This window comes from Cynocephalus volans, chromosome 10 (genome assembly GCF_027409185.1).
Source record: "Cynocephalus volans isolate mCynVol1 chromosome 10, mCynVol1.pri, whole genome shotgun sequence".
NCBI classification, from domain to species: domain Eukaryota; kingdom Metazoa; phylum Chordata; class Mammalia; order Dermoptera; family Cynocephalidae; genus Cynocephalus; species Cynocephalus volans.
The window spans coordinates 44,280,348-44,298,252 of record NC_084469.1 but is presented as its reverse complement, the minus strand read 5'-3'; the positions used below and the strand labels follow the sequence as shown (position 1 = coordinate 44,298,252).

The window sequence follows — 17,905 nt, the reverse complement described above, 5'->3', positions numbered from 1 at the left end:
CTGGAAACTTTCTCTGCAGGTTTCCTGACCCTCCGACCACAAGCCCTGCCATCTCTAGTCTTCTCTACTAAACTGGAGTTGACGACATGCCTCCTCTCTTCACCCCTGACTCTGATGAGGCCTAGAAGAAGGTAGTGACTCTTTCATTGCTGTTGGAGAGAGGTCTTAGGGTAAGAGTGGTAGTGACTCACGTCAATGAATGAAGAGTAGTAATACTCTCTTTCCCTTCAGTTAGTTTTTCTGTGCTGGGAGCAGGAGGCACAGTGGTCTTCAAGACAGGCATGGCCCTACCTGAGTGATGTTCACTGCCAAGTGCAAATGGTTGTAATATCCTGTGATAAGGGAAGTAAAAAAAAGCTGTGTGAGCGCCTATTTCCATTTGGGTAGTGTTCAAGGTCTAGGAAGGGTCTTAGGTGAAAGGCATTTAAGCTGAGCCTTGATAGATAAGTAGGAATTCAAAGAAGAGATGGAGGGATGTTGGGTATCTAGAACATCAGAGGTTGACAGTGAGGTGCGAGGGACCTTACCGTAACACTGCCTGCTTTAGGAAATCCAGAACTCCACAGGCAGTTTGGCATTGTGGCAGGAGTACAAATCTGGGGTCTGATGTTGGCTGAACTTCTAAGGAACTGTGTGATCTTGGACATGTGTGAGTTGAACGACTAGGTTGCCTCTGATGGGCCTTCTGGCTGTCAAGTTCCATAATTTTATACAAATAGAGAAGGGGGTTGTTTTAGTCAGTTTTGTGTTGCTATAACAGAATACCTGAGACTGAGTAATTTATATGAAAAGAGGTTTATTTGGCTTACGATTCTGGGATGGTTGCATCTGGCACAGGCCTCAGGCTGCTTCTACTCATGGTGGAAAGTAGCAGGCTGCCAGTGGGTACGAGGAGATCACATGGCGAGAGGAAGCAAGAGAGAGAGAAGGTGCCAGGGTCTTTTAAACAACAAGCTCTCATGGGAACTAATAGAGCGAGAACTCACTCACTCCCCCATCCCTGAGGGAGAGCATTAATCCATCCATGAGTGATCCGCCTGCATGACTCAAATCAGTTTCCAACAGTGCCACATTGGGGATCAAATTTCCACATGAGTTTTGGAGGGGACAACACATCCAAACTCCAGCAGGGGTTAAATGCAGCAGGGGGCTGCACTTATCAGGGCCCAGGTGAAGGGCCTGGGGGTGGGTCATGAAGAGCCAGTAATGAGGAAGGAAGGGCATTTCAGGGAGGCATAGCACAAGCAAAGGGGACACATTCAAGAGTTCACCAAGTTGGCAAGAGCAGGGGGTTAATTTAGGTTACTGGATGGTCACTTTGCATTATGGTAGCATTGATCTACCATCTTCTTTTCCTTTCTAGTGCAGACTTACTAGTTTAGGCTCTTGGAAGTACCCAGCACATGGTAGATAGTAAAATGTGAAAGAAAATAGGAATGAATGCATGCATGCATGAATGGATGAGGCATAGTGGGAAGGAGGTATAAAATCAGACCTATGTGTGCTCTACAAAAACCTTTCCAGTTGTGAGATTTTTGTGCATCTTTGGAGTGGTGGAAGATTAAGCCCAAGTGGGTCCTTCTTGATGAAGATTTCAGTTGGCAAGCTGATTGAACTTGACCCCATAGGAACTGCCATGCTATTGAAGATTATCAAAAGGAGAGGAAGAGTTTAGGAAAGGGTCACGAAGGTGATGGAGGAGATGTGGCAACAAGGAGACCTATGTGAAGGTGTTGTGGCAGTCCAGTTCTGTACCAGCTTGTCAGACGTCTAGCAACTACCCAGAAGGGGATATATGCTTCTGGAGGAGCAGCATATCTGGCTGAGTGCAAACACCAGTGAAGCCAAGGCTGGAAATCTTGTCTCTACCATTCACAGACTGTCACCTGGACAAGACACTTAGCTTCTCAGAGTCTCTACCACCTCAGAAACATTACCTACCCAGTCTTCCTCATAGGGTGGCATTGTGGACTGAGGGGCGTTATGTAGTCTGTAGATCAGGGGTCCAGCCTGCCACCTCTTTTGGTAAATAATATGATATTGGAACACAGCCACACTCATTTATTTACATATTGTCTGTGGAGTTGAGCAGTTGTAACAGAGACCTTATGGCCTAAAAAGCCTAAAGTATTTACTCTCTGGCTCTTTACAGAAAGAGTTTGCCAACCTCTGCTCTAGATGCAAGAGCAATTTAGAAAATAGTGCATTTATACATTTGGCTTGAAGAATTTTTAAACAGCTTTATTAAGATACAATTCATTTACCATGCAATTCATTCACTTAAAGTGTAAATTCAGTTAGAGTGCAGCCTTGTAACATCAAGGTCACAGGTTCAGATCCCCATATCGGTCAGCTGCCAAAAAAAAAAAAAAAAAAAAGTGTGTAAATTCAGTAGTTTAGTATATTCACAGAGTTGTACAACCATCACTGCAATCAGTTATAGAACATTTTTATCATTCCCAAAAGAAACCCATACCCTTTGGCTATCATCCACCCTTACCCCTTTCATCCCTCCAGTCCTAGGCAACTACTACTTTACTTTCTTCATTTATAGATTTTCCTGTTTGGACACTTCATATAAATAGAATGTGGTCTTATTTGACTGGCTTTTTTTACTTAATGCAATGTTTTTAAGGTTTATCCATCTTGTATCGTGTATCAGTACTCCATTCTTTATTATTGCCGAATAATATTCCTGTGTATACACATACCACATTTTACTTATCTTTTCATCCACTGATAGACATTTGGGTTGTTTCCACCTTCTGGCTATTAAGAATAATGCTGCTATAAACATTTATGTACAAGTTTTTGTGTGGGCATATGTCTTCATTTTTCTTAGATATATACTTAAGGGTAAAATTGCTGGGTCAAATGGTAACTCTGTTTAACTTTTGGAGGAACTGCCAGACTGTTTTTCCAAGGTGACCACAGCATTTTACATTTCCACTAGCAGTGCATGAAGGCTCCAATTTCTCCACATCCTTACCAACACTTGTCACTGTCTTTTTGATTATAGCCAAACTAAAGGGTGTGAAGGTGGTTATCTTGTTGTTTTGACTTGCATTTCCCTGATGATGAAATGTTGGGCATCTCCTCGTGTTTACTGGCCATTTGTATATTTTCTTTGAAGAAATGTCTACTCAGGTCCTTTTGTGTGTGTGTGTGTGGATAGCCAGTACTGGGATCCGAACCTTTGACCTTGGTGTTATAACACCACGCTCTAACCAAATGAGCTAACCAGCCTTTGACCATCTTTAATTGGGTTATTTGTCTTTTTATTATTGATTTGTAAGAGTTCTTTATATATTTGGGCTGAAGAATTTTGATACCTGAAAACAGTTGGTTAGAGCCACACTAGGATTATGGATAGAGGAATGCCCCGAGTTAGAATTTTAGTTTAAGGTTTTAGGCCCGCCAGATGGCACTGTTTTAAAAGATAAAAGTGTTGAGACAGCTCTGAGACTGGCACTTCCTCTTCTTGGTGCACTGTGGGAGTCGTAGTTCCTGAGGCTTTGAGTCTTTCCGAAGAGAAGTATTGCCTGGCAGTTGTGACTGGTGGAGAGATCACTCGCCAGTCCATAAAGACAGAGATGGCAGGATTGTAGGGGGAAGTGACACAGAAAATTGCTTGTTTCTTTATATGGATTGAAGCAACCTCAAAGGAAAAAGGGACCCAAAGGACATTAATTTCCAATTCAGCACTTTTCACAGGAGCAGTTTTTTAAAGTTATTCTCTGCTTACATAGTCCGTTTTCTTGTGGCCAGCTTTGAAAATTCAACACTTTTTTATATATCCATTTCTTTGCATCTGCGTAGTCTACAAAATTGTCTCTTGAAAAGCACTGTTTTTGTCACAGATGTTCTGTAAAGGGAGTAATTTATACTCAAAATAGATCCCAGTTCTGCATGATCCTACAGAGCTAGACTGTTTCTTTCATTTTCAAAGGTAGTGTTCCCATTGGTGCTGGCTGGCTCTGTATCCATTGAGAAGATGAGGGCCCAAGCAAAGAACCTCTTGTCTTTGACGTTATTGGGGACATGGATCCCACTAAATGAATTGCCCAGACCATGTTCTTGTTTGCCTATGCGAACCCCTTACTTGGCTCCCCTTGCCCTCCTTACTGTGACCTTCATGTCCCCCAGTCCCCCAGCTCTGGCCCTTACCCGTCCCCCGCCCACTCCCGCCCAGCATCTCTAACTGTTCTTTGCTAGATAGGTACAGCCTTCTCCTTCTGAATGTCTTTCTAGTTCTCCAAAATTCTGCTCTCTTGAAGCCCTGGCCCTTCATGTAAGCTGTTTCTTCTTCTGGAAACTACTTCGACCCCACCCCCACCCCCACCAAAAAAGAAAAAACAAATCAGTTGATAAAATTTGGTAATTTCTGCCTCTTCCTCAGGTCACAGATGAAATCTGACTATGTGTTTCCATCATCCGTGCGCTTTCATCACTGCAGATGTCACTCTGTCGTTTAGTAACTGGCTTAGTGTCTGTCTTCCCACTAGACAGTAAGTGCCTCGAGGGCAGAGAAGAGCTTTATGCAATCCCATCCCCAGGACTTATCACACATGCTGGAACATGATCAGTAGTCACCAAAGTTTCTTCTAAGACTGAAGTTTCCTGTCTAGGTGTCAACCCTTCCTTCAGGAGAGCCCCTATCTAAAACATGCCCCCCATATCTAATCTGAGGCCTGACAGCCCCTGGGCTCCTTTTGTCCTTCTCCTGTCTCTTTTTCTGCATAGTTTTCTCCTGTTATGAGCAATTTTGGTGGTTCCTGCTCTGCCCCTTCATTCATCCCACTCCCTTCTAGTTTTTTCTTATTCAGATACAGAGGTGGGCCTGGCCAGCAAAGCACAAAAAAGGATTTCCCTCGAAGGAAACCCAGCTGTCCCAGTAGTTGTGAAAGTTCAGCCCTGGGCTGTCAGTTTCTGCCCCAAGTCGGTTCTTCTGCCCCAGCTCTCTGGTTGGGCCGTGTGTTAGAGCACTCACCAGGCACGTCACATCGTTGTCCTCTGCTGGCACTTCCTGCTGACGTGGGAAGACCCTTCCCCCAACACTGAGTCAGAGCTCTCAGAGGTTTTCTTAGCTTCTTGCAGGGCCTGGCTTGTAGACATGCTGCCCAGCTCCTGCATTGGAAAACCCAATGGATGTAGTCTAGATACCTAGGTCCAGACCAGAGATAGGAAAGGATGCCTCCAGACCCCTGTCTAACCTGCTGTTTCAACATGACTAGGACAGCATGTAAAGTAGGGAAATTAAAAAGTATGAGGGTGGTATAAACCTCTTATTTTGGTGTTGAATGTTTGAATCAGTGTTATGATTTCAGAGGAAGGTGGTAAAACCGTGCCATAAGACAGCATCATCTTGGTGGTCAGATCTGATTGCTTTTTTCTAAAAATATTTAAAATCCATGAAAACAGAGATGTTTGTATGTTTTATTCACTGTTGTATCCCAAGTGCCTAGAACAGTGCCTGGCATATGGTAGACAAACAAATATTTTTGTGGGAAAACCATTTGGGCCTTAGTTTAGTAAGTGCAACTATGGAGTGCGATTTTGGGCCCTCCATCTTTAAGTATGAATGATAGCAAATGTGATTTATGGAGAAAACTGATATGATGTGGAAAACATAAAAATAATATATTTGGAATAAAACTAGATGCTGTCTCTCTGTTACCCTTCCCCACTCTGTGCAGATACACCAAGTTCTCCTGAAATTTCATAGTGTATTTGAATAAATGAAATTTTAACTTAAGCTTAGGGTTTTTTTGTTTTTTGTTTTTTAAGATCAAACTATTTAATGAATCTCCTTTTCCTCCATGTGCTGAGTCACTATTTCCAGTAAGTAACTTCAGTCAGAGTCTGAAGGGTTTTACTACCCAATGAATGTGTGAAACAATGAACGAATGAATGAATGAAAGTTTGTATTTGTCACAGAGGTGAGGGACTTGAGTTACAGTTTATAGCTTCCAAAGTGTGACCTATTCTTTATTAGTTGAAGGAATTTGCATAATTCCTTAAGAAGTGCTATTGGCTTTTAATCCCTCCAGGATAAAAGAAGGAGAATATGTTTACCGTTTCATGTAAGATTTTATTCAAGTTATTTTCAAAAGAAAACACAGGACACAGATTTTTCCCCTCTTAAAGGAAATGTTTGGAGTTCCATTGAATAAACAGCAAGCTGGTTAATTAGGTTAATTAATTGGAAAGAGGGATGGAAATGCTCCCGGGAGCTCTGTGGCCTGCCTGCTCACCACATATGCACATGCACACGCACCCACACCCCTTCTTAAAGGCATCAGAGTCTTGCTTGAAATGGGTCTCTGGCCTTATCTGGTTCAGACACCAACTTTAGATATGGGTACATTGTGCTGGCATGGGGGTGGCACTGGTGATAGGGGTGGCATGAGGGAGCATGCTTACATGTTAAAGCAGGAGGTACTGGGAAATCATGTCAGGTCACACAGTCTGCAGTTCTGTGATACGCCTGATCAGACATGTCCCTGGGCTTGGGGACTGGTGGAGGCATGGCCAGCATGTCCTGTTCCTCCCTCACCCCTGGAGATCAGCTGCTCTCCTGCCCAGCTTTAATCAAAGCTGTTGATTATACAATGTAGAGAAAGGCAGACCTTGAATGGTGATAGGAAAATCAAGACAATCAGTCAGCATTAGCAGTAATGATATAAGCTGGTCTTGTCACTTCCTGCACCCTCCATCTCAACATTATTTTAAACTGCCTGTTTGAAAAATCTTTCTTACAGAAAGGAAGAGGTTTTATCAGAATGTCAGCATCACACAGAGTGAAGGTAAGTGTCTGAAATTTTGACTGCCTGTTTTGTTTTTTTTTTTTGTGAATGCTTGGAAACATTTTTCACCTCCAGCCACTTCAGTGGTGAGATTAGCCTTCCCACTTTTGTCAGACATGTTTCTGTGAGGGACTCAGAGTTGTCTTTGCACCAATTCAAGTGGCTAAATATAGGTATGGTCACTCAATTCCACTTAACAATCCCTGAGAGTTTTTCATTTGATCTTTCAAGGAGGCTTTGAGATAAACCTCGACCACAGGAAGTTGAAAACTCCCCAAGCCAAGCTCTTTACCGTCCCCAGCGAGGCCCTGGCCATCGCGGTGGCCACTGAATGGGACTCCCAGCAGGATACCATCAAGTTCTACACCATGCATCTGGTAACAAGTTCACAGTGCAGACCTACACCCTGATACCCAGCTGGGCTTCCTAGGGTACCTGGCAAAAATTTAGAATCCTTTCCAAATTCTGACAAGGCCCTGGGGGTGGGCTCCAGCCCCACTCGCCTCCTCTCAGTCAGTGGGTGTGCCAAACTCTTGACCATCTGGCCTGGTCACCTGCTTTTTCCTCTGCCAGGAATACCATACTGGATGGCCGGTTCTGCCTCTGGTCTCAGGACAGATGTTGCCTTTGCTGACTGCCTGGCTTTCTTATTTTCTGTTACAGCAGCTGGCCACGTGTTTTGTCAGCACTTAGTTTGTAATTGTCTGTTTTATGTTTGCACGTTTATTGTCTGTCTCCTCCGTTGCCTGCTAAGCATCAGAAAGGAAGGGGCCCTGTCTCTTTTACTCGCCAGTGTCTAGACAGCCCTAGCAGGAAGTTCAGTTGGCACTCAGTAAGTGTCGGTTGAATGCAGGAGCAGTGGAGGCAGGTGGGTGAGGTGGGGAAGACTCCCCACAGAGTCCACCTCCTCATCCACACAGAGGTGGCTCACTGCGGCTCTTGGGCAGATGTGGGAAGGAAGGGGAAGGAAGGACTCTTCAGGTCCAGCCTCTGTGGCTCCCAGTCTGTAACCTTGGGTGAGTTGCTGCCCCTTTCTTGGCCCCGTGTGGCCCATCTGTAAAAACTGAGTGAAAATAGAATGCACCTTAGGGAGCTGCAGTCAGGATTAGGTGAGACAGTGCACAGAAAGCCCTTAGTGTGGTCCCCCACAGGGTGGGCACTCAGTCAATAAGGGACTTAGTTGCTGTCATCATGGTTGTTGCTGCACTCAACCTTGACGCACAGACCCAGGTGGGCTTCCTTTCAACATCATAGCCTGCTGAGGTGCCGGCCTGCCCCTTGACTATCTGATGAAATTTGAGTGACTAGCTTACAAGTTAATAGCTAGAGTAACCTATGCAACCTGTTACTGACAAGGCAAATCTGGAAAAAGAATCCTGAGCCCAGTATGGATGATTTGTTTCCTTGCTTAGGTGTTAAGGGAGCCAGATGGTAAAAACTTTTCAGTCAGATTCGAGTTCCATTACTGTTTACCTGTCTTATTTTCTGTAATTTGATGATGTATTGAACCTCTCTGGGCCTCAGTTTCCACATCTCTGAGATGGGTGTAATAGTAGCACCTACTCTAAAGTGTTATTGTGAGGATTAAATTAAACATGGCAGAGCCTGGTAATAAAAAGCATGAGACTCTAGGGAAGTTCAGTAATCCTAGGGCTATGGTGAGACTCCCATGAGCCCTGCATGCATGTGCGCACAGCATTTCACATGGAGCTGGATGTAGTGTACTCTCAGTAGTGTGCTGCTGTAGTTGTGAAGACACCCTGGGTCAAGGGCTTCGGTGTGGTGTTGTCTGGGTCTCACCCTGTTGCTGTGTGTTAGATGCAGTGTCCTCAGGAAAGCTGGGCTTTTGCCTGAGCACAGCAGGTGGTGACAGGGTGCTTTCTGCCTTTTGATTCAGACCACATTGTGCAACACATCCTTGGACAATCCAACCCAGAGAAACAAGGATCAGCTAATCCGGGCGACTGTGAAGTTTCTGGACACTGACACCATCTGGTAATTCACATTGGGATGGGCATTCCCCTTGGACTGAGTGAGTCCCTTGGGCTATTTTGCCTCATTTGCCCAGATGGTTATCGGTGGAAGAAGAGGCAGAGCCTTTGCCATTAACTCACAGGAAGGGAAGGCAGCCTACTTACATGGGCAGTCAGTCGCTCTGCAGATCCCAGGGAGGACGACTTCTCAGGCTGCAGCAGTGTCAGATCACTGGGTTCTCCTCTTCTCCAGCCCAGCAGCTGTCCCTTGGACTGGGGTGGGCTGGGGAAAGGGGTGCCGATATGCAGCTCTTGCAGGCTCCAGGACCACAGGGGTCACTTGCCAAACCCCAGTGGGGCCTCATACCCTGTACTTCCTCCACTGGCACATTCTCACCGAGGCATCCTTTTCATTACAGATGTTGATATTCAGGAACTGGCCTCCTCCAGTTCTGGATTCTCCTTTCGTGTCTGTGCTCTTTGGCTAATTGGTCAGTGATAGTGAAGGGAAGTTAAGGAAACAGCTGAAGTGTTTGAGCAGCACCATGCCTATTGCCTCAAGAGTGTTCTAGATCCTGAGTCATCTCACAGATGACACAGGAGTGGAGGAAGGCGGGGAGGAAAGTCCATCCACTTGTCTGCTCCTCCCACCAGCCCAGCTTTTCCTGCATGCTCATGACCTCTCTTCTGCCCTCTCCTTACACCAGACGGTGGCTTTCCATGGTGCCCACCTGGGTTTCTGTCCCATGAAACCTTACAGCTCAGTTCCCCTCAACTGACTTGTCCCTGTGTCTCTTGGTCAAAACAAGTGGCACAGTCTGGCCTCTAGGTTGGTCCCCTCAGGTCAGGTGTCCAAGCTAGCAGCCGCATCTATAGCCAAGAAGTGGGTTGGGCTCCTGAGGAGTAAACAGGCAATTTTGTCTGTGGCCAGGGGCACTGTCTCTTGGAAGGGGTGAGGGTAGGAGTGCAATGACTGAGCTTCTGGCACAGCATTCACACTCAGCATCCTAGCATCCAGTGGGTATGGATACGGGGGTGCAGGTATTTGACTGCATCTGCTTTAGAACGGCACTGACATAGTGCTGCAAGCTTGGATCTGTCAAATATTGGGGGGAATTTAGGGCAGTGGTCCTCAAACTCAAGCTTAGAGTCCCCTGGAGAGTCTGTTAAAACACAGATCTCTGGGCCCTACCTCCAGAGGCTCTGATTTATACAGGTGTGGGATGTGGCCTAAGAATGTGTATTTCTAATAAGTTCCCGGGTAATGCTGAGGCTGCTGGCCCCGGGCCACTGCTTTAGGACAAAAGGCTTGTGAGGCTGGGATGGTGGTAAAGTGTTTGCCATTGCCTTTTGTGTTTTCCCTTTTCGGTCACTGAATAAAGGAATTGCATTTTTTTATTAATGAAGGTTTTTTGGTTGATTTTTACAATAAATTAGCTACAGGGTGGAAGAGCCAGAGACATTAGTGGAACTTCAAAAGAATGAGTGGGATCCAATCATAGAATGGGCCGAGAAAAGGTAAGATGTACAGCCCTGCAGAAAACATTGACTGGGCAGTGTTGGGCAGGATGTTGGGGTCAAGGGACCCCTCTGGACAACCAAAGCCCTAAGCCAGTCAGCTCTCTGAATTCAGGGCACCCTTGGGATTTGACTCCCCTCAGATGTTGGAAAAAGTGCTCCTCAAATTCATTTCAGCCACCATGCACTTAGCACCTGCTATCAGTACACACTGTGATGAGTGTAGGGGCAGCTCTGTGTCCTTAGGAAAGCACCAGCATTCCTAGGCTACCCTCCTCCAGCGGGTCAGTGCAGCAGTATTGGATTGAGTCCCAGATCTTCCATTATTAGCTGTGTGACTTTGGGCTAATGAGTTGATGTCTCTGAGCTTCAGTTTCCTTGTCTGTAAATGGGGTTAATAATCCCTACCTCTCAGGGTGCTGGAAGGAGTAAATGAATGGATGTATGGAAAGTGCTTAGCATCCTGCTTAGCAACAGTAAATGCTCAAATTTGGCAGTTATTTTTATCTTCATCACAATTACTGTGCTATGAAATAAAATCACAGAACAGCATGTGTGCTACGTACTCACATGGAGAAAAGCCTGGATAGCTTCCTGAAAAATTATAGGTAGTGTCCTATGGATGTGTAGCTTCTAGGAACTGATGATTCCCAATATGTTTCCTTAACAGGAAGACTCTTTTGAGACACTGAACAGACTATTAATGTGGTGGCAAAATAAATTCAATTTCATTTTATTCTAAGGGAAATTTGGAAGGACTGGCTTTCATAATACAACCTTGACCACAGTATTTTGTAAGCTTATAAGGAGTATTTTTGGTATAGCACTTTTCACAAAAGTGACATCCATCAATCCATCTCATCTGTTAATTAATTAATTAATTAATCTTTTATTTGGGTTGGCTTCTTTCCTTTTTTTTCCCTTGGGTTGGGATGGAGTACATTCTGTCCTATTTATTTGCTACATGTTTCCTGAGTGCTCACATTGTGCTCACATCTTTGGGTTTTAAAGAAAAAAGCATGGCCAGTGCTCTAAGGATCAAATAAAATGTAACAACTATAATGCTGTATGAGAAATATGAAGATACAATGTCAGTTTGGATTCTAATGAAATACAGCAATAATTAAGGTGTCTGGAGATCTTTGCTATGGTATAAAATTGTCAGGTTTTTGTGGCAGTTGAGATATCCTGTCCTTAATAGTTTACAGAAAAACTAGGCCACTTCCTATGTTCAATTTGTACTATTAGAAATTTCAGCAAGAATATTTTTAAAATAATAGAAAATATCAGTGACTTATGAAAGAAAATTGCAAAAATTTTTGCCCCATTGTTTTTCCTGTGTTTTCTGTAGTTATGATTGTTCTTGAAAATGTATCTTCTCTTTGAAGCTAGCTTGTGTCCCATAGATCACAGACCAAAACAATGCCTTGTATATTGTAGAGGCTTGATAAACATTTGAAGAAATGGATTATATAAGACCTATACAAACATTGTTTTAAGGAAAACATTTCATTTAAGAGAAATCTTTTATGGCCTCAAATGTGAAAAACTTTTTTAGAAGGTTTAAAAAGTAGGTAGCTCACATTTTGATGGAGATTCAGGCAAATGAATTAGCATTTTAGGAAGCTGCATGTAACTGAGCCCCTGCTCACGTGACTCATCAACCATGCCTTCATTCAGGGCAGTTTCTTGGTCCTCCAGGTTTGCTCTTGGGGGACAGAAAACTAGGTCAGGAGGCCACTGTTCACAGTGGCAGTTCCTTCCAGAGTCTCTAAGATTAGCTCCTTGTCCGTGTGTCCTGAAGGGAAACACACGCTCAGCAGGTTTGGTCATTGTTTCCAGTCAAATGCTACGCTGCTCTTGGGCCATGGCACGACAGGGACATGCTAAAGCCTTTTCCTTTCAGATACGGAGTGGACATCGGCTCCTCCACCAGCATAATGGGACCCAGCATCCCTGCCAAGACTCGGGAGGTGCTTGTCAGCCACCTGGCATCTTACAATATGTGGGCCCTACAAGGTGTGTATGGAGCTTCCTGTGGGCCTGGGGGTTTGGTGTGATACACGTGGGTATCTGAAACCTGTATTCTCCCCTAGGTGCTCTGAGTGGAGAGTCACCAGGGCACTCTAGGGGTAGCTCTGAGCATGGGGCTGGTGGCTCTAATGCTAACCCTTTTACTCAGCACTCCAGGCACACACTGTTCCAGCAGAAGTCTCAAGCTCAAGTCTCATTGGCCTTTCTTGGGTCACAAACCCATCTGTGAACCAATCACTGGGTTGCAGGTCGGGGGAGATGCTCTGATTGGCTAGGTACAGGTCATGTGCCCACCAGGGAAGAGCCGAGGAGGATCACCCCTAAGGAAGACCAGAGAGCTCATTCAGAAGAGTGGTTTGAATGCCAGATGGGCCCTAAGGCATTCTCCTCCTCCTGGTGCCTTTGCACCACTCACTCCTGTTCTCTGCTGGGGGTGCAGGGACTCACAAGGGGGTGGGTTGTAGCAGCTGCCCTGTTTGGGGTCCTGACTTGGCTTGTGTACCTACAGGGATTGAGTTTGTAGTGACCCAGCTCAAGTCCATGGTGCTGACCTTGGGTCTGATTGACCTGCGCCTGACAGTAGAGCAGGCTGTGCTGCTGTCACGCTTGGAGGAGGAGTACCAGGTGAGGCACCTCAGGTCCCTGCCCCACCCCTTCCTAATTCACACCAGTGTAGGGGTCAAGGGGATGGCCAACCCATCTGAAATATTTTTATGTAAACTAAGGACCAATGAAAGCATTGTCAATTAATAATCAAAAAATATAACAATGCTAAGTGCTACCACTGCATTCCAGCACGATGCGTTCCAGCACGATGCACAGCACTCCATTCACCGTCTCAACAGCCTAGTCAGGTGGGGGCTGTGGTGATCCCCATTTTACAAAGAAGTAAACTGAAGCACAGGGTCACACCTCCAGAAGATGTTCCAGCCAGGGTCTGTAGCCAAGTCTGGGTGACTGTAGGGCCCAGCTCTTCAGCCCCCCTCTGCACATGGAGGTTCACGGGCAGATAAAGACCGTTAGGGCCTGATGTGCACTGCAGAACAGGCCCTGCTGAGATCACTGAGAACCCGTTTGTGCCTTCACTCCCTGACTTTTCATCTGGCTGGCAGAGGAGCAGAAGGCAGCTGCTGTTTGTGCACAGGTTTTGATTTAGTGGCCTCAGAATCAAGGTTGTGCTGCACTGTCATTTGCATTTTTCAACTCTGAAAATTATGGCAGTCTTTGCTGCTGTTGTTATTCCTCCAGCCTCAGGTTAATTGCTGTTATGAGTTAGTTCCTAGTATGATAAAAACTTTTTATAATGTCAGTAGTTCCCAAGTCTCTCTAGTCTTCTGCTCAGGAAAATGCCAGGGAAAAAGCTTTCTCTACAGCAAAGGAGACTGGCTATTCTCTGGCTGTCAGAACCAATTAATGACATGGGAAGGGGGTGACTTGTGGGGATTGTGGAAACCTGGCTTCCGGTCTGGGCTCTGCTTCTGACTGTGGGACCAAAGCTAGGCTACCATTCTCTGAACTTTGGTTTCAGTCCTCCACAGAGTGAGTAATAACCTGGATTATGAATGTGATGATATAAAATGAAAGTATAAAATGCTCTTCAGAGACATATTAGAGTTCTCCAGATTGAGACTGGCAGCCTGGAAATGCAGATAGCTTGTGTGGCGTGGTAGAGTCTCAGTTCTTGAATGAGCTGGGGCAGCCAGGCCAGGCCTCCTGGGCCCTTGGCCAGGGAGGAGCCAGCAGAATCAGGTTGGAGTCACACTGATGTGTAGACAGCTCCTGTGTGTCCAGGAGTTCCTCCTTGTTTTTAGAGTCCCAGAGAGAAAATCTGCAACTTGCTTCCGGTGTACAGATCAGAGGCCTCTGCGGTGCTGCAGCTCCGCTTGGAGTCAAAAGTGAAGCCACTGTGTGGCCTTGCTCAATTTATTTATTCCCCCACATGAGGCACTTGCAACCCTGCATGGCAAGGCAGCTTATAGAGGGTGACAGTTTACAGGCTGTTGCATGCTGGCCTTCTGGTAGCAAGAAGTGTGGGAGAAGGGATGGACCAAGGGTCAGGCCCCCTCCAAGGAGACACATGTATGGTTTTGGGGCTCAGCCTGCCCAGCAGTGGGTGGCCACTGGCCTTGGCCAAGACTGCACCCCTCCCAGACCATCCACACCCCAGAGAGCACAGGTACCTGTTCTGTCCACCATGTGTTCTCACCTGCTGCCCTCCCATTCCTGTGTGTTTCACGTGTTTTGGCAAGATTGAAGCCTGTTGCTCTCAGGCCAGCCACTAGAATGGACTGTGGCTCTGGCAACCAGTCTCTGGCCACTGGCCCAGCAGCTTCTTACCCTCCCCTCAGATCCAGAAGTGGGGCAACATTGAGTGGGCCCACGACTACGAGCTGCAGGAGCTGCGGGCCCGCACTGCTGCTGGCACCCTTTTTGTCCACCTCTGCTCTGAGAGCACCACGGTCAAGCACAAGCTCCTGCAGGAGTGAGGCCCTGGCAGTGTATGCCCAGCAGGACAGAGGCTGCACAGCCACAGCTTTCCTGGCCTATGGGGCTCCCTGGCCTGTGGAGCTCAGCCTTGCTCAGCGATGCCAAGATGCCCTCGAGACACAGTGTGGTTGTCCAGAATTCAGCCTGATTCCAACCCGGGTGCCACTGGCCAGGCCAGCAGCAAATGAGGGGGACGAGCTGTACCAGTGACTTTCTCTTGACCCTAATTTTATTAAATATTTCTCCATCCTGGAAATATGTGAAGCTCTGTTTTCACGTGCGCCTCCGCTTTTCTCCATTCTTCTTGTTTCTCTAGGTGTCACCAAGGTCAAACGGCTTATCTCCTATGGCACATCTTGATATCTGCTGCCCATGGTTGGGAACCTCACGCTGGGGAAACAGTCATGTCATCAACAGGACAACTCTATTTGTGTTCTTCAGCCCTTAGCTTGAGGCTTTTTTTCCCTGGTTTTTAATCAAAACTTTCTTTTGAAAGTGAGTCCTTGTAGGACTAAACTGGTTGTTTCTATTCTTACTGTTCTAGAAAGAATGATTTACTCTTGAAATTAGAAAATATAAATTGTTTCTGTGTTAAAAGCCCGGGCAGGCCTGGAAAGGTCACCTGACATGCAAGTTTCTACTCATTTCCCACGTGGGAGTCCTGAGAATCCTCTTGACATGGCCACCTCCACGGTCCTAGGAGGCAGGCAGGTGCTGCTTTCTGGTGCCAGGCCCAGTGAAAGTGCAGTAGGGAGAGTGTGGGTCTTGGGCAGTAAAGGCTTTCTGAGCCCCGTGGCCTCACATGCCTGAGTACAAAATGTCATCACCCCCATGTACCGGGCACTGACTACATGCTGGGTGCCTCTCCACGCTTCTCACACCCTGTCCCCTGAACCCCTCAAGGGCACTCTGAACAGGTACTGTCACAGATGAAGCCCAGGCTGCAGAGGTGATGTGGTGGAGCTGGGATGCCAGCCTGCACTGTTCACTTCTGGACCGTCCTCAGGTCCCTGCAGCCAGGCTGTGACAGCTTGCATAAGCTGCAGCCAGCGCTGTGGTGGGAGCCACTGTCTCCTCCTGCTTCCCTGCTCCTCAGCACCCGGAGGAGAGAAGGCTCAGCCCCCCTTGGCTCCCTTTGCCTGTGGTGGCAGCCTGCTCAGGGCACAGCTGACGTTATGCCACAGCCAGGAGTCTCGTCAATGGCCGGCCCCTCTTGTAGACTGTTCTTGTAGACTGGCCAAGGACCATCTCAGTCTTTTTCTCCTATTCATATATGAACATGAATTCTGATTTTTTTTTTTTTGGAATAGGGGAAAAGTAACATAAGTCCTTTATTTTTCTGTACATTTGGGAGTGTTTCCAGGGGTGGGGGAAGAGTGGTGTTGAGGGAGTGGGGGGCTGAGAAACTCCCAGTCGCTGTCCTAGGCGGCCGGGAGGTGTGAACGCACGGTCCTCCTGGTGGGCTGTGCTGTGCTGTGAAGGGGCTGCTGTGGCTTATCCACACTAATCAATGATATCGCCACATTCCAGGTTGTCCAGTTCGCTCTGTATGTGGTCGATGTATTGACTGATCTCCTTCACGCGCTTGCGGTTCCTCATGATCTCATCGTTGTGGATCTGAGGAGGGAAACCAAAGCCCAACATCTTAGATCAGGTAATTGGATAGTGTCTTCTACTGACTCCAGTTTGAGGGAAAGGAAAACAGTTCTTTGAAATCGGCATAGTGCATATCCCTCAACCTCTTCAGAGCCTCCCTGTGTTCTGCTGTTCTCTATATATTTGGGGTAGGAGTTAGAAAAACGATGAAGCGTGTAGGTTTTATTGTCTCTGGGCAACATTGTCTTCAGTGTGCAGTCTACAGTCTAATTTTCTTTCTTCATTTCATTCCTTATTGAAAATAGTGTACTCTGCCTAGGGGAGATTTCCATGTCCTCTCTGGCTGAGAAAAAGTGATACAGCCTGCTAGAGTGGGTTAGCCATTACTCACCTTGTCTACTAAATGTGTACACCAAGAGTTGATCCTGGTCACCAGCTCATCTTCTCGGTTGTCAATCTTCAGCAGGTGGATGTCATGTGATGCCCCGACAGCATTAACAATCGTGTCTTTGTCAACAAAAAGCTGGTGGATGGGTGAGAAGTACCCTATGAGAATGTGTGTGTCATTACACACTGAGCACAGAGTTAGAGAGCTGAATAGAAAAGGAACACCTGCATGTTAGAGTCCCCTGCTGTGCAGACCGCACCCAGTGGAGGGCCCACCTGTGTGACAAGTGCACTTTGTGCCAGCTTATCCTCAGTTGACAACTGCCTCCCTGGCCTGAGCAGTGGCAGGTGTTATGGGGAAATGGCCAACCAGGGTGTCTCTTTGCAGTCCTTGCTGGGAGCATGTTTTCTCCAGGGAGAAGGCAGGTGGCTGCCCAGGGGTGACCTCACACAGGACATCTGTTCTCACAGTGCTGCTCTCTCAGTTGCTGTCACATCTGACTTGCCCACAACCTCCACCAGGCGGTGGGAAGTGTGAGGCCGGCTGAGGGTTTCGAGACAGTGAGCCCTGCAAACTGAGGGTGTTCTCCCACAGTTGTCTCCCCACTCTCACGTCAACAAAATCAAACCTTGGGTTCCATTTGGGGTCTCCTCTGGCCTTCTCTTGTTCCGGACCTTGTTTGCTGCCTTGTAAGAAGCTGTTAAAAACACCCTCGAATAGGCCTGGCTGGTTCTGGGTATTGGCACTGTGGCTGTTATGTGCCTGGAATGCTTGAAAATCAAGCGGAGGAAGGCCGCCGAAGCACTCAGGAAGCAGCTGCTTCTGCTTTGAAGCGGAGGTACTTTGTGATGCCAAGGACGGCAGAGGACCTAGACTTTCTATATAGTAAAGGGAACTGCAAGTGGAAGGTATACTTGTTTTTCATTTTTTTTTCTTTTCTATAGTAGCAGTTAACTTAATAGTGTCTAAAATATGTTCTGTAGAATCTTGAGAAGTTAATATTTCTGCAAAAAAAGAGAGTATTCTTTGGTTAAATACATTTGGGAAAGCTGGCACACCCCAGGACCCTTCCGAAGATTCACAGGGCACGAAGTATTCTGAAG

The 17,905-nt window shown here is 46.6% G+C and overlaps 2 protein-coding genes across 4 annotated transcripts in view; one reads left to right on the top strand and one right to left on the bottom strand.

Moving 5' to 3' along the window:
• ATPAF2 (ATP synthase mitochondrial F1 complex assembly factor 2) overlaps positions 1-17,905 on the top strand; it is an 18,624-nt gene extending 719 nt beyond the window's left edge. The window contains exons 2-10 of one of the 3 annotated variants that reach the window (XR_010024618.1): positions 6,762-6,806; positions 7,038-7,183; positions 8,704-8,801; positions 10,217-10,297; positions 12,204-12,316; positions 12,840-12,955; positions 15,135-15,313; positions 16,349-16,472; positions 16,878-17,905. Coding sequence is in view for 2 of the 3 variants with exons in the window: in XM_063110975.1 (XP_062967045.1) it covers positions 6,762-6,806; positions 7,038-7,183; positions 8,704-8,801; positions 10,217-10,297; positions 12,204-12,316; positions 12,840-12,955; positions 14,680-14,817 (737 nt within the window). In the remaining variant the exon portion in view is untranslated. Of the gene's footprint in view, positions 1-6,761; positions 6,807-7,037; positions 7,184-8,703; positions 8,802-10,216; positions 10,298-12,203; positions 12,317-12,839; positions 12,956-14,679; positions 15,075-15,134; positions 15,338-16,348; positions 16,473-16,877 lie in introns of those variants that run through there. The other 2 variants (XM_063110976.1, XM_063110975.1) reach the window with 2 other exon arrangements.
• The window catches only part of DRC3 (dynein regulatory complex subunit 3), a 35,187-nt gene continuing 33,416 nt past the window's right edge, over positions 16,135-17,905 (bottom strand). Inside the window, exons 11-12 of the mRNA XM_063110973.1 lie at positions 16,806-16,937; positions 16,135-16,435 (exon numbers count right to left, since the gene is read on the bottom strand). Coding sequence (XP_062967043.1) covers positions 16,322-16,435; positions 16,806-16,937 — 246 coding nt within the window. The 3' untranslated portion in view covers positions 16,135-16,321. The remainder of the gene's footprint in view (positions 16,436-16,805; positions 16,938-17,905) is intronic.